Source organism: Hetaerina americana, unplaced genomic scaffold, assembly GCF_022747635.1.
Source record: "Hetaerina americana unplaced genomic scaffold, ioHetAmer1.1.p SCAF_7, whole genome shotgun sequence".
In the NCBI taxonomy this organism is placed as follows: domain Eukaryota; kingdom Metazoa; phylum Arthropoda; class Insecta; order Odonata; family Calopterygidae; genus Hetaerina; species Hetaerina americana.
The window spans coordinates 55,251,735-55,272,542 of record NW_027287316.1 but is presented as its reverse complement, the minus strand read 5'-3'; the positions used below and the strand labels follow the sequence as shown (position 1 = coordinate 55,272,542).

Here is a 20,808-nt window from a genome sequence, read left to right as displayed (position 1 = left end):
GAACGGAGAAAAACCTCTTCCCAACACTGACTATCCGGACTCCCCGTTCCCCACTCGCTTCTGAGCAGTCTGAGACATGTGCAGGTTGCGGATTGGCCTCCTCTCCCTCCAATCTATTCCTATTTTCTTCAAAATCCTCATTAGTTCTTCCTAATTCACTCTCTTAAACGCTTTTCAAAATCTACGAAACAGACCAATACATCCTGATTATATTTAATGTTCCTCTCGATTAATAATCTCATTACTGCAACGGCATCACGCTTACCTCTCCCCTTCCTAAACCCAAACTGATCATCCCCTAAGTATTCCTTTGCCCTACTCTCTATATTTTTGTTCCTGAGAACAACTTTAGCTACATGTGATACCAAACTTATCGTTCTGTAGCCCTCACACGGTGTAGCCTTTACGTTTTTCGGAATAGGAACTAACACTGATCTTACAGTCTTTCGACCAGATTCCTTCCTTATAGATATTACGAATCAATCCATATAGCCTCTTCCTCCCACATTTTCCTAAACATTTCAGCAGTTCCGCAGGAATGTTATCTACCCCCATGGCCTTATTTACTTTCATCTCCCTTAATGCCCTTTCTATCTCATCGTCGAGTATGTCTGAACCTAAAGTATTTTCATCTACGCCATGTTCTTTTTCTATGCCTAACTTTGTTGACCTAAGTTCTTTACCATATATATGTATACACACACACATATGTATTCATATCGGCCTGATCTGAATAAGGCCTAAGAGAAGGCTAAAACTTAAACTTTCTGACATGTGAAATCCTTTTACATGTTTTCTATTGGATGTAAGGTAAAATAGTAATCTCAACTATTTACTTTTCTGTGAGATAATTGAACTCTTCCTTTCTTGTTTTTATATGAATCGCAGAAATTTTACTCCTTTGCTCGATGGGCGAATTCGCACCTTCCAATATTTTAAAATTATGTGATATTCCTTACATAGTTTTCAATATGATTCAATCCTACTCAATCCTTTCCAACAAATGTAATGGCACATCTTAGTATACTTAATATTTAATTTACTTGAATATACAAGTCAACGCATAGAGGTTAATCAAATAGTTTTTTATAATTATAAAAGTTATAAATCATCATATTACCCGCATGACAGAACTGCAAGAGTCAGCTTCTACACACATTCCAATTTTGTGTTCATTTAAGGAACAAGCTATCTTGGGGCGGCCGGAAAACAAGGAATTCTTAAAGCGCTATGGCGTCGAATGCAGCTGACGGCGTGCTAACCACACCGTGGGTAACGTCCTACGTATCTGAGAGCATGGCCGTCCCTGGGGAAGGAATGGCGCCCAAGATCCACTTGTTCTCCGCCTTGGACCACACACTCTTCGTGGGAATGTTGTTCGCGTCCGCGATCATCGGCATCTACTTCGCCTTCTTCGCCAAACAGAAGCAGAACACAACGGCCGAGTACCTGTTGGGGGGGAAGAACATGGGTATCGTTCCCGTGGCCCTGTCAGTGATATCGAGGTGAGCTCGAACAGCATGTCTTATTGCGGGAACGCGCTAAATTTATTTCCCATACATCACCTTAAACTGACCTTTTTTCAATAAAGGAACCATTGTAAGGAATTTATTAAATCAAAGCAATTTCGAGAGGACAGTAAATCTCCAACAGGTGACGCCACAAAGACGATTAAATTAGGATGTACGCAGGCGGTACAAATCGAATACAACCAAATAACCACCTGGAGACCATTTTGGCTTTTCATAAAATTTGAAAATGTCCGAAAGACAATTGTCCTCTCCCACCTGAATATATTAAAAACCATAGTTTCAATAGCTGAAAACAAATACCTTATTTCGTTTATACGCTATTAATTTTTATTTCGACTTCCTTTAGTTTTGAGTAGGGTTCCTTATTTCTGATTCTGCTTTTGAGTGCACCCTAACTTAAGACGGTAGTGATGCTGTATGCTGCTTTGAAAGGGATTATATTAAAAAGGTGGGGAAGGAAGAAGATAATAAATAGTATAGTCATATAAAGTGTAATACAAATCATAATGATCTAAAGGAGGCACAATCCAAGGATAAAGAGTAATTTGTGATTAACTTTCATATTTCCTTAAGGAATTAGTCCTACTTATAGGACTATTATTTGCATAATAGTTCTACGAGGATTGTAAGGGGAGCGAACTTGCTACCTTTTGGACAGATCTCTTCATCATGGGTATACTTGTATGAGGTTAAACACTCCAAAATAATACAAAAATATTGGGCACATGCTATTGATGCTCTACACTTCAGTATATGGTTAATATAAAATAAATTATATAGTCCGAATATCTGCCTGCACTAGCACCATATGAACTGGTCATTTCATAATGCCAGCGCTTATAATATATTAGCGGGAACCTCTTGTTCTACGGCTACGTGGTATTACGGAATATATTGCGTGAATTCAATGATCAACGACTGGAAAGAAATTGATGTTGAAGAGAAAATAAGAAATAACAGAATAAGAGAAATAGTTGGGAGTAAAAAATAATTGGTAGATCAAAATTCGTTCTCTAGTAGGAGGAATCGTTAAATGACCAGCTGGATGAACTGAGAACTGAATTATGGTTGTCGTCGGGATCGATTTTGCCATGATTTTCTTCTCCCAATAGGGCAAGTTTGGTGGTGCAGGTGAAGTATCTAGAATTTTGATGGATTTTTAACAAGCCCACTCATAAATTTTCGGTTCTATTAAGGTATCCGGCATTCCACACCTGATTATACTGTATATCCTTTTTCTATTTTTTCTGCCTTCATCTAATTCCAGACAACAATTCCTATTCTATACTTCAACTCAGACTTCTTTCTATGACCGGCTATGGCATGTTTGTCTCACCGCACAAGTCATTCTAATACTTTTTCCCTCTAGAAATTAAAAAGGCAAGCGAAAAAGATTTTAACTCTCTCCATAGCTTTTTTTACTGAGATACAATCGTAACGATAGATTTTTCATGAAACAAATCGTATCATTGACTATTTTTCACGCGTTGATCGGAAAAGCGATGGTAATATTCCTGCCAACTCTCATTTTAATTATTTTCATTCATGATTAATATAGATGCTATCAGATCATTAACTAAAAGACGTTTTAGAATCAAATATCGCCAGGTCTCCCCTCAACCAAAGATTGCCACGGTTGATAAAGCTGAAAATGACTTGTCTATCAGTACAGTGCGAGGAATATCGGAAACGATGTTAGATACGCCATAGAGTATAAAACAATGTTGTGAATGCCGTAATGTAGATTTTAGTGCAAAGTGTACGAAAGTCTAGAGTAAGAGCAATTTTAGAAATTAACATATAACATCCAATAGAGAACTAAGTAACTTTGGATGTAACAAATAAATATGCGGACATCTTACACGTACAGAGCGGTTGAATGCAAGTTTTAAGTAACTAGTTAATATCAGCGATTAAATTCTTTACAGCCTGGTCCACATAGTCTGAGACTTTACTGTAGGTACCAATTTCATTAAAAGATTTCTAAGAATGGTTTGGTAAATATTTAATTTTACTGATCTTAATGTAAATTTAGTTTCATTTCAGGGATCACTTTATTAGGGTTGCCGGCGGAAATGTATGTGTACGGTACTCAGTTTGCAGCTGTGATGTTCGGAGTATTCGGAGCCACTTTAGGGTGCGGTGTTTTCTTCTTACCGGTGTTCTATAGACTTCAGCTGACGACCTCATACGAGGTAATGGAACACTTGTCTCCCATTAATTTAACCTCGTGCTATTTTACAAATGCTCAAATATAAAGTACATTAATTCGCGTTCTCATTTGCAGTATCTTGAAGTGAGATTTGATAGAAAGGTTCGACTTCTTGGATCGCTGTTGTTCCTCATCAATAATGTAAGTACAAATATAGTTTTCTTACCTCTACTTTAGAGGTATCACAAGGTATGAGGATCTTTATACCATTATACTTATTCTGGTGGTCATTCTTGCAGCAAATATTACATAAAGTTTGCCTTTAATCTTTTTAGATTTCCGCAAGATTCGTTCACTATAGAATGTCAAGTCAGGTTCTTTCCATCGTTTCGTAGTGATGCACGCGGCACGGAACGGAAATTGATAGAAAAATATCAACACAAAGAATACGGAAAACCCTTTAATAATACAACTATGAACTCTTCAAACAAAATATTCATAGAATATATTGAAAAATTGAAAATTATTTCCTATTATACAATTTTTTTTAAATTTTAAATTCATTAAATATCCATCTAGCATTTTTGAGACAGGAATTTGGTCTGAAGATTTCGTCAAAACAGCGTCAGTTCCTACTCCAAAAAGGGTAAATGAATGTGAGAACAACAGGATAATAAGTTTGATATCGCACGCAGCTAAAGTGGTCCTCATGATCATTAACCAAAGGATGGAGAGTAGGGTAAATTATGGACCATCTGTGTGGGTTCAGGAAGGGGAGAGGCACGCGTGATGCCATTGCAGTAATGAGATCACTGATCGAATCAAATTGCCTGTTTCGTAGATTTCAAAAAGGCGTTTGACTGTGTGATTTGGGATAAGTTAGTATACTATATGCACAAAATAGGAATAGATTGGAGGGACAGGAGGCTAATTCGCAACCTGTATATGTCTCAGACTGCTCAGGTGCGAGTAGAGGACGGGAAGTCCGGATGGGCAGTGTTAGGAAGAGATGTAAGGCGGGGTTGTCCAGGGTGTTCTTCAACGTATATGAGGAAGAAATGATTAAGGAAGCATGGGAAGAACTGGAGATAGGATTAAAAGTCGGGGGAGGATCCATAAAATCAGTTGGGAAATAAATCAGGGAAGTTGAGTAAGAATGTTTAGAAAACTTTTATATGGAGCGTAGTTTTATGCGGTGTGGAAGCATGTTCATTGAAACAGGATGATAGACGTAGATTTGAAGCTTTTGAAATGTGGGTGTGGAGAAGGATGGAGAAAGTGAAGTGGACAGAAAGGAAAACAAATGAGGAGGTGCTAGTAGTAGATAGGGGGTTACCGGGAGAAATCATAAGGAGGCAGAAAAAATAGATGAAAGGCATATTGATCGGCAAGTGGGGTGTTGAAGACTGTGGTAGAGGGGAGAATATTAGGTAACCAAGGAAAGGGCAGGAATAGGATAGGGATTTTGGACGGAATGAAGGAAGGAAGGAAGTACTCAGAGATGAAGATGGGCTTTGTTGTAGAATAGGATGTTGGGTGAGTGTTGTCAGAAGAGATGAGAGAAATATTTGGTGGTTGTGTCCATCCAAAACCTACCTTAACCAGTAGATTGTCTATAATAATAATGATAACCCCTTAACATTTGAGCTTCTCCTTTTCCTTACATTTCCTTAAATCACTAGGCATACCCATTCTTTACGTTCACTCATTTATATAAAAACTAGGTAAAACATACAGAGTATGAATGAATGTTTTATAAGCATACAAAGACCGATTACATTTTATAACGACTTTTACAGGGGGCTTACACAAATGTGGCTTAAATGTGCATTTTCAAATTATTTTTTTAGTTTATTGAAGGGCATTCCCAAGGAATATGGTTGATTAACATAAGTACCATTTCAAGTAGAATACTTCAGCTCTCACATTCAAAGTAATGCAAATTTAATACGATTTTTCATTATCATCAGATTTTCGACCTCTCCGTCTAGTTATCTACTTATCCTGAATACAATTAGACCACTTTGGGTATTTGGTATGCATACTTCTAATAACAAAGGAAAGTATACCTTAGTAAAAAGAAAAACTTCGACTGTATTAATTGAAACTAATGCGGTTTCATTTCAGCTCCTGTACATTCCAATCGTGATGTACATACCTGCACTTGCGCTCAGCCAAGGTAAGTGAAAAAATAGTATACAATTTGGATGTTATATCATAAAGACCAGTAGTGTGTAGTGCCTGGGTCCATCAAATACCTGCCCAAATGCGGTAGACTGCTGCTAAATAAAAAATCATAGAGACAATTCTTAATTTCATAATACATGTTAGTGGTGGCACAAACACACGAAATTATGATCAATTAATATTAATTCGCAATTTATTAATAACATTCACATTGTGGTACCAACAGACGTCAAATACTATGTTCATTGACAGTATATGCTCAGTTCACTTTGATAACAAGATAGATTCCAATAATCCTTTAATATCCACCTATTCTAAAAATCGAAATAATGCCCTATCTATTATCTCCAATAGTTACTGGAATACACCTCCATCTCATCACGCCTCTGGTCAGCTTAGTTTGCATATTCTACACTAGTTTGGTAAGTAACCTTATTCCCATGCCAATTTATCATACTGGGTTGGATCTGTTAGCTTCCTACGGGTTGAGAGGACATTATTTTATTCCATAATGTTACGATTTTTGTTGCCTACCTCACTGCGAGAAGACAGCATGGATTGATAGACAATCATCGGACATTCAAGGCATTTTATAGGACCAGCTACATCCGGGAAACTTTTGCAGCATTATAATTCCAAGTGAATGGGCGATCACCTCTCCTTCCCAATCCGTCCGTGTCCGGCCGATTGGTCACTGTCCTTATGCCAATGATATGGCAAAGTAACAATGAAATAAACTTTGGAAAACAATACGTGTTTTCTTCAAAAAAAAGGAAGCGTCCACTATTGTTCGAATATGTAAATGCCGAAAGGATACATATGTGTAGCCTTATTCATTCTTAATTGAATAAGTTAATCAATAATTGGATTAGAGATTTTAAAACAAATAGGGAAATTTTAAGGGTGTACGTTTTAATTTGCTCTCGCTTGTAAACAACTCTTATTTTATGCATGCGAAAACTTATTGAAAAAACCGTCATGTAACTGTAGGTACATAAACCGAACGTAAAAAGCGTAATAGCCGTCAAATTACGAATAGATATGCGAACAGTCACAAAATACGTAATTGTCTAATATATACGCAATTAATTGGTTTCTAATACTCCGTCTCCGCCGCACTCTGTAACAAAGGCCATCACGCTAAGTGGCGCCATGTTAAAAACTCAATAAACAGGCGTTAAATCATCGGTTATTGAATTCGTCAATTCTAATGGATATCTTTTAGTGAAATAATCATTTTGCTACAGTTAAGACAACACACAGTCTTCACATTCGACGTTGGTCGAGTTTCGATCAAACGCGAGACAGCAAGTTGTTTTGGCGGATAGCGAACAGAAACATTTCTCGAACGTACCTTATTGAGATACAGAATAGCCGATACCTGACAGAAAACGCATAGGCTTTGAGTTCCATTCTTTGTGAGGCTCGCATGATCCGTCTGGCCTTATTGATTTGACATGCCCTCAGCCATCAGAGTTTCTACATTTGTGATTTGCGTGAGGACACTTCGCAGGGAGGCCTGAAGGCCGTCGTCTGGACGGATGCCCTACAGACAGCGATGATGTTCTTCTCCATGGGAGCGGTGGTGGTGCTGGGGACATACTCCGTTGGAGGTTTTGCCGCCATGTGGCAGAGGAACCAGGACAGCGGAAGGATAGAATTCTTCAAGTAAGCGTTGTTTCGAGCTTTGTAGAATAATATGTGACCAAAGCAACAACCTTAATGCTTGCCATGCTTAATGCTCACATAGCTGCAGGGTAAAAGCAATGCCAAAAAATTATTAGCCAAAAAAATAAAGCCACAGTAATCACCCTAAAGGTCTGAGTTTTCTTTTTAGATGAGGCTCAAGCTCACCTCGTATGAAGACTAAATTCACCAATTCAGGCGTTCAAATCCTTTTCAGTAAGTTCCGGCTGTTTTCTAAAAAGCTTTGTTGCCCAAAAAGAAAAAACTCACTCAACTGAGGTATCATGTCACACAAAATTATATGAAACTTTATTTCTTCTCGCCGACGTTTATTAATTTTGTGTTCTCTCTTCCATTTTCTTTCCATTTGGAAATGGTTCAGTTTAGATCCCGACCCTACGATCCGCCACACTTTCTGGAACACAAGCTTTGGCTGCGTCTTCAACTGGATGGCGAGCATCGCCGCCAACCAAGGAATGGTCCAGAGATTCCTGGCGATGCCCACGGTCAAGAGGGCGCAAATGTAAGTCCGGGCCAGAGGTATAGTCTCGATTATTCGTCAAAACATCATCTTAGATGCGCGTTCACTTTATTCGTTATCTTTAGAGCCACATTACATAACATATAACAATTATTTTACTACCCGTGAGCTGTTAGAATTACCGAAGGAGAAGGAAATTCGGGTTTGTGATAGAGCGATAGTAGTATCATATATAACAGGGCATGAAAATGCTCACAAGACCGCGCAAATTGCATAGAAAAAAGCAAAAGAGGAAAATATGAATTTAGCTTTGATGATAAAATCGAAACACGCGTTATGCGATGGAAGGATAATAAAGCGATAGAAATCCGAGTAAAAGTTTATAATGCGGACACACCTGCCCAAATTCGGAGACATTGCAGCAAGAAATGAGAGAAAGTGATAATCGCACATTCATTGGCATTTCATAATTAAAGCACATATATACATAGGATTTTTATTTTTTATATACACGGGATTGAAGGTCAAAATAAATGGAGAAATGAAATATATTTGAAAGAAGAAAAAACTGCCACCCAAATGGTTGGAATGATAGTACATACTCGTCCTCTATATAAAAAGTTAATTCATATCATCAATTCTAAAAAGATTCCCGAAAACAAAATGAATACTCTTATCTAAAGCTGGAATTTTTACAAAACATCTCATGGCATCACTCTTGGAAGGACATCAACTTATGGCACAAAAGTTCAATAGAATACAAGCAAAGACGGTATAAATCACGTAATAAAAGAGTGAGACTCACAGAGAATTCGTCGATTTAATTTCTGTAGTGTTACAGTGAGCAAATTTTGCTAAAAATGCAATATACCCTTATTTTTGGATATTTCTCAATAAACCATTACAGGAAGTAAAAATTATGAAATTGGCAAACTTCCCATTAATTTCAATCATTTTTTATTCAATTTAATTAATTTCAATAGCGAGGTACAGAAAGATGAACATTAGCTACCATCAAAAGGGATTATTTATTTAAAAGTTCAAAGAAAGGAAGCAAGATATGTACTCGGAAGGTACAAAAGAACAGATAGTGTCACAGAAATGTTAGATATACTGAAATGGGAGTGTTTGAAAATACAAGAATACAAGAAGAAGGAGTAGGTTAGGCGCGATGTATAGAATTGTTAAAAAGGACGAAGCGTGGGAAGATTTATGGAAAGAGATAGAAAAGCCTAACTTTAAGGGAAAAAACGACCATAGTTTCAAAATAAAAATAAGGACGCAAAAAACAAATAAGAAAAAATGCTCTTTTTTAAAAAGAACTATTATTGATTGGAACCAGCTGCCTGGAGGTTTGTTTGAGCCCTTTCCATCCAATTTTAGAAGTTTTAATTATAAATGTAAAGCAGCCACTGAGTGATAAACTTCATTGTAGTTATTTAAATATTGTTTGTACGTGATCTGGACGGCATTTTTTATGTGATGTGGAAGTGTCATTGTATGTAAGAATATTTCGTCTCCTATCTGTTTTTTCTAGTGCGTGTATGTGTTTTTCGTTGTAAGTGATCATTGACCAAACTTGACCGTTGCCACCAGGAAAATTGCCTAATTGCAACGTAATTCTTAAATATCTGGATGTGAGAATTCTACGAAACACTATTGAAACGCAAAGCATTTACCTCGTCATTTAACTAACTCTCAATGCACCGTCTACTTCTCAGTTTGCTCATCATATTCACCTTTGGGGGCGTCGCGATCACCGGCTTGAGTTGTTACTGCGGTCTTTTAATCTACGCAGCTTACTACAACTGCGATCTTCTATCTGCAAAGGTGAGTGCTCGGGAAAGCATTGGATTTGATAAAATAATAATTAATTAAATAAATGAAAATTGTCAATGATGCAAACTTTATAAAAATTGCATTTTTAGTTGGTGACCCGAAAGAGAAGGGTCCCTTAAAATAGGCTCACCACACTGCGCCAATATTTATTCATAGTCTCTCCTCGCCACTAATACGTACTATTTGTGTTATGACTACAGTTTTCAATGCGCACGTTTTCCGTAGAAAGAAATCATATTGAAGGACGTACCAAAAATCATCTCAAATACTTAAAATAGTTCCTCACTTTTCTTGAGGTTTTCCTAAATCTATGCTAGAGATAAAACATTGCCTTTTCCGAGTCTATAAAAGGAAATGTGAAAAATATTGGTCAAGCTTTTGTCTCTTACTATTCACCCCTTTCTTTCATCGCCTCGGCTGTTTCTTCATTTTTGCAAATATGCGCGATTTTTTATGTTCCACCGTTTTAAAAACATACCATACCGCTTACGTGGATGCAGAATCTAACCTACGCATTAGTAAGGCTTCCGCGACGCCTGTTTGATGAAAGTACCATCCTGTTTCCGGGAGTTTCTCAGAATCATAACGAAACCTTCATAGAATCTAACTTTCACGCAATGCGGAGACTCATTTTCTTGGTGTTCGCACGCGTAGACTACAAATACCTTTCAAATGTTCACTCCTCCGCCCCCTCTCTCTTTTTCGCCCAAACAGTTCGTCCATGCTGCCGACCAGCTGTTGCCATACTTCGTTATGGATGTGGCGGGGTCACTTCCCGGACTTCCTGGACTCTTCATTGCTGGAGTCTTCAGTGCCGCCCTCAGGTTCGCCTGCTGAAAAAACCGTGTGTGCTGCACAAATTAGATAACGGAAAAACACAATATTCTATTTTATTCCAGCAATTTTCTCATGCAGAAAAAAACACATTTAGAGGTATAAAAATAAGGTTTTGGGTTGCGTCGTGATCGGCATTGTATTTAATACATATATAATCCGTTGATAAAATTCCAACCAGAAATTAAAACATCCCGCAAAACCCGGTATATTGACCCCTGCGTCAAAACTCGATGGGTTGCAGAGTGAGAAAGATAGAGAGAGCGGGAATTCCAGACGAAGAAAGTAGAAACGTTGTACCGAAGGTTCCTGTACCTCCAAGACTGTATGGATGACCAAAGATACCCAAGGACGGAGCTCCCCTAAGTGTAATTGTGAGTGCCATTGATTTTCCCACTTAACTCTTGGCCAAGTATCTCGCCGCCATTTTCGCACCTCTCGTGAGGAGATCTGAACACCAGGTAGAAAAACTCCGGCGTGTTCGTCAGAACCTACTGTTATATTCGACTGCACCCAACGGACATTAAAGTCAGCCTTGCCGTTTTCCTGTGCACACGGATCCCTCTGAGGGAAACGGTCCAATTCTTGAAGGTCCGCTTCGACAAGAATATCATGAGCTTATTCCACCACGTGCTGATGTCAGCGTATTTCTTTCACAAGGTTAAATTCATCGAACAAACAGATGATGTCACCATGGGCTCGTCACTCTAACGATTAATCGCAAATTTCTCTGTGAAATACTTTGCCTTCTCCTCCGCAAAACCCAAACATTTCTACAGCTATGTGGACGATACCTTCATAGTCTGGCCTCACGGTATCAAAATGCTCCATAAGTCCCGGAACAACATGAACAACCAACACCCGAACATCAAGTTCACCTTGGAGCAAAACTACTGACTTCTCTTCCTCGACATCCAGATTCACCACGAGGCTGAGCCCTGGGCCACCTGGTCTATCGGAAACCGACCCACACAAATCTCTATCTGAATGGATGGGATCACCACCACACAGTGGAGAACAGTTCAATCTACCCTCGTCCAACGAGCCCAACGCATGGCTGACCAAGAAACTCAAACACCTGAAGATGATGTTCCGCTGGAATGGATACAAAGAGAGGGATATCCATCCATCCGGCCCTGATAAGTTCCTCTGGTGAAATTCGCCTGAACTGAAGCTCGTGAAGAAATCCATCTTGACCCAGAAAGGATCTCCGAGAAGGAAAAACCGATTATCAGAGCACGTCCTCCGAACATCTCCACTACCGCGGGGTAACTCTATGGGATGTTTTGGAAGAACAACACAGAGACGATCCACAAGCCACCGGCGAATCTAAGAAGCAACCTCGTTCGAGCGAAGGACACTTGGGATCTGAGGCTCCGATATTTTACCACGTGCCATATAAGTGCGGAGAACCTTACATCAAAGAGACGGGCACGGTAGCAACCATAATTAAGGATCACAGGAGATGAATTACGGAGCTATCCCGAAAAATCAACCATTGGTGGAGCGCAGTCTCATCCAGGACCAACCGATTCTCTTCGATGAAGTTAACTTACGTATAAGCGATTACTGAAACCGTCTGACAAAGGAGGCGATAGAAATACGCCCGAAGGGAAATAACTCCAACCGAGATACAAAATATTCCCTCAGCCAAACGTGGTAGTCTGTGCTCCAGAAAATAAAGATAGCATAGAGAAAGAGAAAGAATGCCAGAACAGCCAGTCAGGAGTTACCTGAGTCCAAGCAGAGGATATGTAAGGACAGTAAAAACAATGACCTGATATCCTGAGGACAATAACGGAAGTCATCAAACGTCTGCACCTGACCCACTGATCCGCTTTACAACGTACGAAGATTTCAAACTAATCGTGCGCCAGGAATACACAAAACATTACACATAATTTAAATTTTATGGAGTCGTACACACTTGCATCGAAAGTGTTTCTACTTTCCAGTTCTCAATAAAGTGAGAGGCTTGGTTTATGACGCTCTTAGTCTTATAACTACATTATTACAATCGATCTGATGACTTGAATTAACCAAGCAATTGCACTTTTGTACTGCGGCATTTGCATCATTTTCACATATCTCAAAAGAAAAGGTTAGGGACCGTTGAGTATTTTTCGTTTTTCAGTTAGGTTAGTTTACTCTTAAGAAAACATGAATGGGATAAAATCACCGATTACCAAACAAACATTTCAAGCACTAACTCGTTAGCTAATTAATATTTAACTATGTTGCAAAGTGAACAATGGCAATCACGATTCATTAATATTTGCACCATAAAACTATCGTTTGCCACATCTTAAATCTGTAAATTATGCCAATGTTCTGAAAATAATATAATTCCCCCCATGCATATTTGGGAGACACCTAGCAATAATTTATTAAATACGCATACATTCCCTTAACACTGATATAACCAACGTGCAAAACTTTAAATTTAGCCATAACTCTCAGAAACAAACATAATCAATACAAAATGAAAATATAATTTAAAGCTATAATATATAAATCTGTTAAAAATGTCTCTCACACTTTAGCTCCATGTCAACGGGTCTCAACTCAATGTCAGGGGTGATATTTGAAGATTTCATCGACCCGTTCCTAAAAGTTAAAGTCTCAGAAGAGAGGGCATCTTTCATCATGAAAGTACTTTGTGCTATCATTGGCGTTTTTTGTGTTTGCATGGTCTTCGTCGTAGAGCATCTTGGCGCAGTCGTACAGGTGGGTTTCTGAAAAATAATCATTTAAGAAGGATCATAGTTTTTAAATGGCTTAAACTTCGATTTTTTCCTTGAATGAAATACCATTCGGAGTTAACTTAATTCAATGGACACTTGACTCTCCAATTATTTCGTTTTCATCGCGATGAAAGGCATAGAATTAATATGAAACAGTATTCGTGATGCATAAGAAGGTGAGTACGTGAGTTTATTTCGTGTTAAAGTGGCCTTGGACGACACTATGGTGGGGTAATAGGTGCGGAGGAGAGGGTAAGTTTTACCCCGGTTTTGTTTGTTTTTTTTGATAACCAGATCCCCCATTAGGTAGGCTCAATACGACAAAATTTCAATCTTCACATTAAAAATCGGGTTGACCTCCTTCTGCGGGGTAGGTAACGAGGTGTGGATAAGTGTTTTTTTCTTCCGGGATTCCAACGCGTCATTTACTGTCCATCAAACAGTATTAATTGTAAAATGCTTGATTGAGACTCACAAAGATTGCGTGCAAGACATATTAACAGATAAATGCAAATCGTTTAGTTTAATGCTGGCAAAGATGGAATACCAAGAACTGAATGACTGTGGCAGGGGCTATAATGAGAAAAAGAAATTCTTTTCCTCCACGCAAATCCGACCGCAAATGTGTCGTCATGAAAAGTTCCCGAAACCAAAACACTTCGAATGCCTATAATCACCATCCATACTAAAGACTGGTAGCCTAAAATCTCCTGCCACACGTATACTTGTGGTGAATTTATAGGGTAACAAGCAGACGACCTTCATTTTGACTATTGCGAATTTTTGATCTAGCATACCCCAGCGCGAAAAGAAGTTTGTGGGTCAAGATGGTTACAAATCACAATTCATGAGAATAAAAAGACAAGCAACATGGCTGTGACTCACTTCTGCCTATTCCATTTCGCCAAATGTGGAATATCTTTTCTCTCGTTTCGTACCAAGGTATGTTTCTTCTTTCATGAACGAGAACTGCTGCGGAGTTGAGTCTCATTCTAAGGGCAGACGTTCGAATCCGACGGTGGCAATGTTATCAGCTCTATTCTGATCCCCATTTGGATAATATTTTGATATCGCTTAAATAGAATCCTAACAGGGAAGTTTTTGACCCGTTCACAGCACAAATAACGTAGGTTCTTTGCCGACCTCGTTTACAGTAATGATGCATCCTCGTCTGACAGCCCAAAGACCGGCCCTTCCGTTTAGGTGAGCTTACATTCACCTATGGTTTAGGTGGTTGTGACTGACACTGCTGCTATTTCTTGTTTAAAAATCCAATGTGAAGTTGTTCATGGTTATTTTGATTTAGAATTAGAGTAAAAATAAAAAAAATACTTATATTTTTCATACTTATCGGTCTAATATCGATTAATTATTAATTGATCAGGAGTTATTCTTTCAACTCGCAACCACACCCTATTTAATGCAATGGGCAACAGTATTATAAGTTATAGATTCAGGTGTTATGAGATGAAACTGTTCCATAATAACTGAGACGAAGACTATTACAGTTTTCCACATAATGATGGAATATTAAGTGACAAATTGTAACAGTATTCGTCTCTTTTATTAGCAAGAGTATTGCCCAGACCCCATTTCCTAAGCTAATTCTTTTAAAGCCCTCTTTAAAAAAATCACTCGCTGACGACCTCAAGCAGCTAATTTCTTGTTTTTAGATATCAATCATCTACATCTACATGTACATCTACATAATACCCCGCAAGTCACCGCAAGGGCGTGTGGCGGGGGGTGTTAGGTCACCAACCGTAAAAAGGAACAATACCACATGCAAAACAACAACATGGAAAATTACACCCACAGGAGCGCACACACGCATGCTAAAATCCCTTCATCCAACACTCATGCAAACATATATACCATAAATCAACAAACAACTGCAACCCAGGATGCAGCACGAAAGTCATCCAACAACACGCAAGCCAGGACACAACAAACTAGAATGCGAAACTCCACCACCACATGAACATGCAACACAAAACACTCTACCATCATCATCTCAGTACCTCTATCATCAATCATTCATCATCTTCAAGGGCTATCAATCCTAGGATTCTTTTGAAACAACTCTTCAAACAAAATGACCTATTCTAGTCAGCCAGCCTCTTAATTCCCTTGTAGCTCCTTGCGCTGCCATCTTCAACCCCTTATTTCCCATTGTTCATCCAAGGCCTTCTTCTATACCTAATTTCTCAACTCCCCTCCCTTCCCCTGGTAGCCCAACTTGAAAAATACATTTAACCATATGTCCCTCTCTATCTTTCTCTCTCACTCTAAAGGCTAACTGGAGTTTGGGTGGGATAACGAACGGCCCGATGCTGGCAGTATTTGCCCTGGGGATGTTCTTCCCTTGGGTCAACTCCAAGGTAAGGGGGAGGCTGAAAGTAAATACTTGAAAATTATTACTACTGCTAAAAACCTTAACAGGCTCACTTTCTATATACAATTTTCCTCAATCAGACATCTGATTCGACAAATCAAAAAATAACTGTATCCATTTTACGTGGGCCGCGGAGGTTATGACAAAATCATGAATTATTAAAATAGATACTTCTCAGCTCTTCGTTCTGTTTTCACGGCAAAAAATTAAACGGGAAGGGGTTTCGCCGAAAAATTAATTTGATAGATAATATGATGCCCTTTGTTGATTTTTAACTCCGTAACAGTAGTTACCCGAGCAAAATGTACTAACTATTCCACATTTTAATGGAATAAGGCTTTATAAAATATTTTGCGACAATTATTAACATGTCACAAACCCAAAAGTAACCATCATAGAACATCATCTGATGATTTCTTATTAGCGGGGGTGTCGCATTGAAACCCACATATTCTTTTCACAAGTCCATATTTGCATTTTGATTTCTTAGGGCGCCTTCGCAGGAGGATTGATCGGGATGATGGTCATGGGGTTCATATCATTCGGATCCCAATGGGCCGTAGCCACAGGACAGATAAAATTCGAGAAGAAGCCAGTCTCTGTGGAGGGATGCACCTTCCCAGCGCTCAACTCCTCTTTCCCCGGAATGGAAGCGGCAATCCTCAACGGAACGTGAGTAGAGCGCGTCGGTAATCCTCCGTCGAAATGTGGGATAGGCTGTTTAGATAGTCGTCTTCGCGATTCTTGATTCGAAACCAAATCGGAGACGTGCCTATTGCACCGAGTTCCATTCGGTATTCAAGCCTTCCCTTTCCCTACGTTCGTTCACTTACTATATGTGACGCTCAGCGATTCTAAGGTTCTATTCCGGAATCCCGCGGTAACTTACTCACATCTCATTGCTTCTAAATGTGTCGTGCTTTGATTAAGGAAGGATGAAGAAGCTGGCACGCCACTTTCTCCCCAAGCTTCTGATATTCATGGTTTAGAACACCAATTGTCTAATTATAGTGGATTCTCTATTTGCAATACCATTTGTTGGGTCAAAAAATGTTTTTAAATCTATGATGAAAAGCTGCCCGTTTCTGGAAGAATCATCATGATTACATAAAGTGCCGCATTCTAAATAAAATGCCCTCGTTGGGGGACATTGAAAACACAAACATTAATGGAGCGACTTTAACTTTAAGAAAAGTATGAATCGTTTATCATAAATGCAAACGATAATCCTGGCGCCGAATTTAACAGTTAGGCAAGACCACAGCGATAAGTTAAGGCGGGAAACTTGACATCAGAACCTCTGACAAAAGAGAATCATTTTTCCCTCACATATGTTTTGACCACTAAAGTAGGAAACATAATTCACAACACACAATTCAGTCATCAAACTAAAATCTGATGGCTTAATATTTACCATATTGCTCCACATCCCCGTTGCACCTTAAAGGTTGAGGTGTAGATTTTGACTTAAACCATAAGGTATTTCGAATTCCTGCCTTGCATGCATGTTTTAGATTTCTCGTTTAGCATCACCAAAGGGTAGGACTTGTATATGTGATATTTTTCTCGCCCTGCGCGTTAGCTTCAATGATAGCCCTTTATGCAGGGGTTTCCTGACGGAGCTGACAACTGAGAGAGGCGCAGCGACGACAACGATGGAAAATCACGCCCAGATCATGGGGAACGAAGCTTTCTACCTTTTCCGCATATCCTACACACTCTACGCCTTCATCGGGCTGGTCATCAGCGTGGCCTCAGGCCTAGCGGTGTCCTTCCTGACGGGGCCTACGGATCCGGCCGACGTGCACATTGACCTCCTAACGCCGGTGGTGCGACCGCTGTTCGCCCACCGGTGTAAGACTGGAGGCGAGGAGGCGCACTGGAAGCATCGGGAGAAGCACCACGAGAAGGTCCTCGGCCAAGACGAGCTTCCGGATGAACTAGCGGAAGACGACACTACCCTGAAGGAAGAGGTACGTATATGCAAAAAGATTCCTAGCCGGTAACAGAAACACGTTCACAAGGTCGTCGATTGAAAATACGTACGTGCCACCTATTCGTGAGTATGGATGGAAATCGAGTGATTAATGAGAACTATGAAGGTAAATATAGACTGTCATATGCAGGTTTGGGACACTCAAAGGCAGAATTGCTACACTGAACTCAGAACACTTGTGAGATCAGCATGGTCCGATATGGAATAACGTTCGGCTCACTATAGGAAAAGTTCGTGTGGGGTGGGCAATGGTCGTGATAATTCAAATTAGGCTCATCCCTCTAGGACACGTTCATTTTAAATCCACCATTCTCCATTAGGGCCACGTTTTCAACGCTTCCAATGTTCTCTTCCATGTATATTTTTTTCCAATTTAACACGACTTTTGTTCGTATAAATATATTATAACTGCTCGTTATTATTCTTTTCGTATTTTGCAGTTACGTCTTTAAATTTTGTTTATATCTACTATACTACATGACCTAGAGCTGTCATGAATTTACATTCGTTGGTGCTGTCCGAAAAAATTGTAATTGCAATACTTTTCCTGTATTCAGGTACTGAATATAATGGGTCCTTAATCTTAGTCACTACTTTCACGTAATTCATAATGTTTGCCATCGAAACTGCGCAGGTGAGTACCCGTGCATTGTTTTAGCAAAGATATCTTTAACCTTCATCAAATATGATAGCTAACAGAATTACAGACAATCTTCATCATAAACCATAGTTTCCTATAATGGTGTCATATCTATACAGTCTGTCTACAGGCAGAATTCCAATTTTTTAAAAGATATTTCTTCCATATAGAATATTTGTATTTTTTGATTTAGCCTAGATATTTTCTCTAGGATATTTGGATATTAATTGTTCTAGAACCAGTGGATCCCCAGATTGTTATACCATATCTTAAAATATTCTCAACCAGTGCAAAATACACTATCTTGTTGACATTCAACCTTGCGGAACCAGTAATGTATTGAACTTGACGAAGGATGTCATATAAATTTGTTCTTTATTTTTATGTTCATAAAAGTTAATATTTTGATCAATGATTACTCCAAAGTGATAATTTACTTGTTCCAGCATGGGGCAATTACAGTTATTGGTGGGGTAATGTATGTAGTAATGTGAATGAATCTGTGATTGAATATCTATGATGTCAGAGGTTCTTTGTTCCACAAACATGACTTTGGATTTTTTCTGATTAATAACAAGATTATTATTCATGTAGCCAATTACTGATATTATTTAAGTTAAGTTTCATGCCTCGATTAGCTGCTTTTAGTTCCCTATGTTTCGATATGAGTATTGCATCATCATTATACAATATCAAATCGCAGAAATGACAGCATTTCAATATGCCATTTATATATATTATAAATAATAAAGGGCAAAGAATAGATCCTTTTGGCACACCTGATTCTAGCTCATGTTCTTCACTGCAAACAATATTTATTTTTGTGAGTAACTTTCTATTTTTGAATAATTAGAAAACCAAAGGTGGGTGGGTCCACATACTCCTATATAGCATAATTTAAAAAAATATATATATTTTGATCTACTGAGTCGAAAGCTTTTCTAGTATCTACAAATGTTATTATCGTTTCTATTCTTTTTCTTCACTGCAACTAAGCTTCAATTAATTTAATTTGTGGTATTTATTCTTCCACAGTGCATCACTCTCATGTTGAATGAAAAAATGGACATGGAGAAAAACGTTCGTGGATAAAAGTGCTGGCTCTTCCATTAGCGGAGAATGTTAAGAATTCCCTCTATGACTGCCGTCAGCTATGAGCCCTTATACAGAGTATAGGTATCGCATTCAATTCTAAATGTAAATCAGTACTCGACAATCTACTGCAATGTTGCCATTACTAACAACTCACCATTGTATGATTTTATCCAACAACCAAACTGATGGCAATTGGTAACTCATAACTTTTATTTTAACTCATCGATTTTCTGACAGGAACATAACAAGCAACGTGAATAACATTCCAAACAGTGAAGTCGATCTAATAAATTGACGCTTCTCTTCACGTACTCATCTGGCATACATTTTCAGTGTACTTGAGTTTCCTATATATAGCTAAATATAATAATAAATATTGTATTTCACACAAAATAAAATGCATAACATATATAGATATATGTCCTATAGAATTACGATACAGTGCAAGATTGATGAAAAAAAAACAATATGTATAAGTTATATGCCAAAGAATTTCACTGTGATTCCAATCACCATTTATTCAATGAAATTTTGTCAATTATTATCAAGTATATACGTGAATTATCCTGCTCCGCTCCTTTATCACTCTTCATACCGTTATACCCTTCATTCAGTGCATCACCTATGGACCATTCAAATGTTCCTGAAGTTTCTGTTCATTAACCATTCCCACCACCTCTTTTTGCCGACATTCCCTTCTCCTTAGAACACACTTAAACGTGTGACTCGTTGGATTATGTCCTGAAATCAAAGGTCCTTAAGAAGTGTCGCGAGATAATAAAGCACGAGTATTTCAAATTGAAAGTAATTATTTTCCCTGCACTACGTTCCTTGACCTTCCCATGATCCTTGTCGGCAACGCCAGTGTCAACGGCTGAGACGTGCCTACGTGTTTACATCCTTGGGTTAATCTCTAGATCGAGGGAGAGAGATCGAAGCATATAGCAGCAGGGCGAATTCAAAATAATGCGGTTGGTAGTGCATCGCTTTTGCTCTCTCGTAACATTCTCCGAAAGGAGCTCCGGAAGGACTCGAGGAGCTGAAGTGTCCTCTCCTCTGCTGAGGACGCTGATCAACGTACCACTAGCAACCCGGGCGTTCCGGGGAGAACGGAAACTGAGTTATCACCACTTCAAGAGAACTGCACGGCAGGCTGACAGGAGTTCGCGGCACGCGAGACTTAGAAGTACGCAAGTGAATTCTACGGAAAATTAGTTCGCCCCGAAC

The 20,808-nt window shown here is 38.8% G+C and overlaps 1 protein-coding gene across 1 annotated transcript; it reads left to right on the top strand.

Annotated features, from left to right (window-relative positions):
• The first annotated feature begins 1,230 nt into the window (after positions 1-1,230).
• Positions 1,231-19,578, top strand: LOC139696846 (sodium-coupled monocarboxylate transporter 1-like). The gene is made up of 14 exons (XM_071595726.1): positions 1,231-1,505; positions 3,568-3,727; positions 3,820-3,885; positions 5,812-5,863; positions 6,226-6,293; positions 7,385-7,539; positions 7,940-8,080; positions 9,760-9,868; positions 10,592-10,701; positions 13,255-13,438; positions 15,750-15,836; positions 16,341-16,522; positions 17,433-17,823; positions 19,522-19,578. The coding sequence occupies exons 1-14, from the start codon at positions 1,231-1,233 to the stop codon at positions 19,576-19,578; spliced, it is 2,037 nt and encodes a 678-aa protein (XP_071451827.1).
• The last annotated feature ends 1,230 nt before the right edge of the window (positions 19,579-20,808 follow it).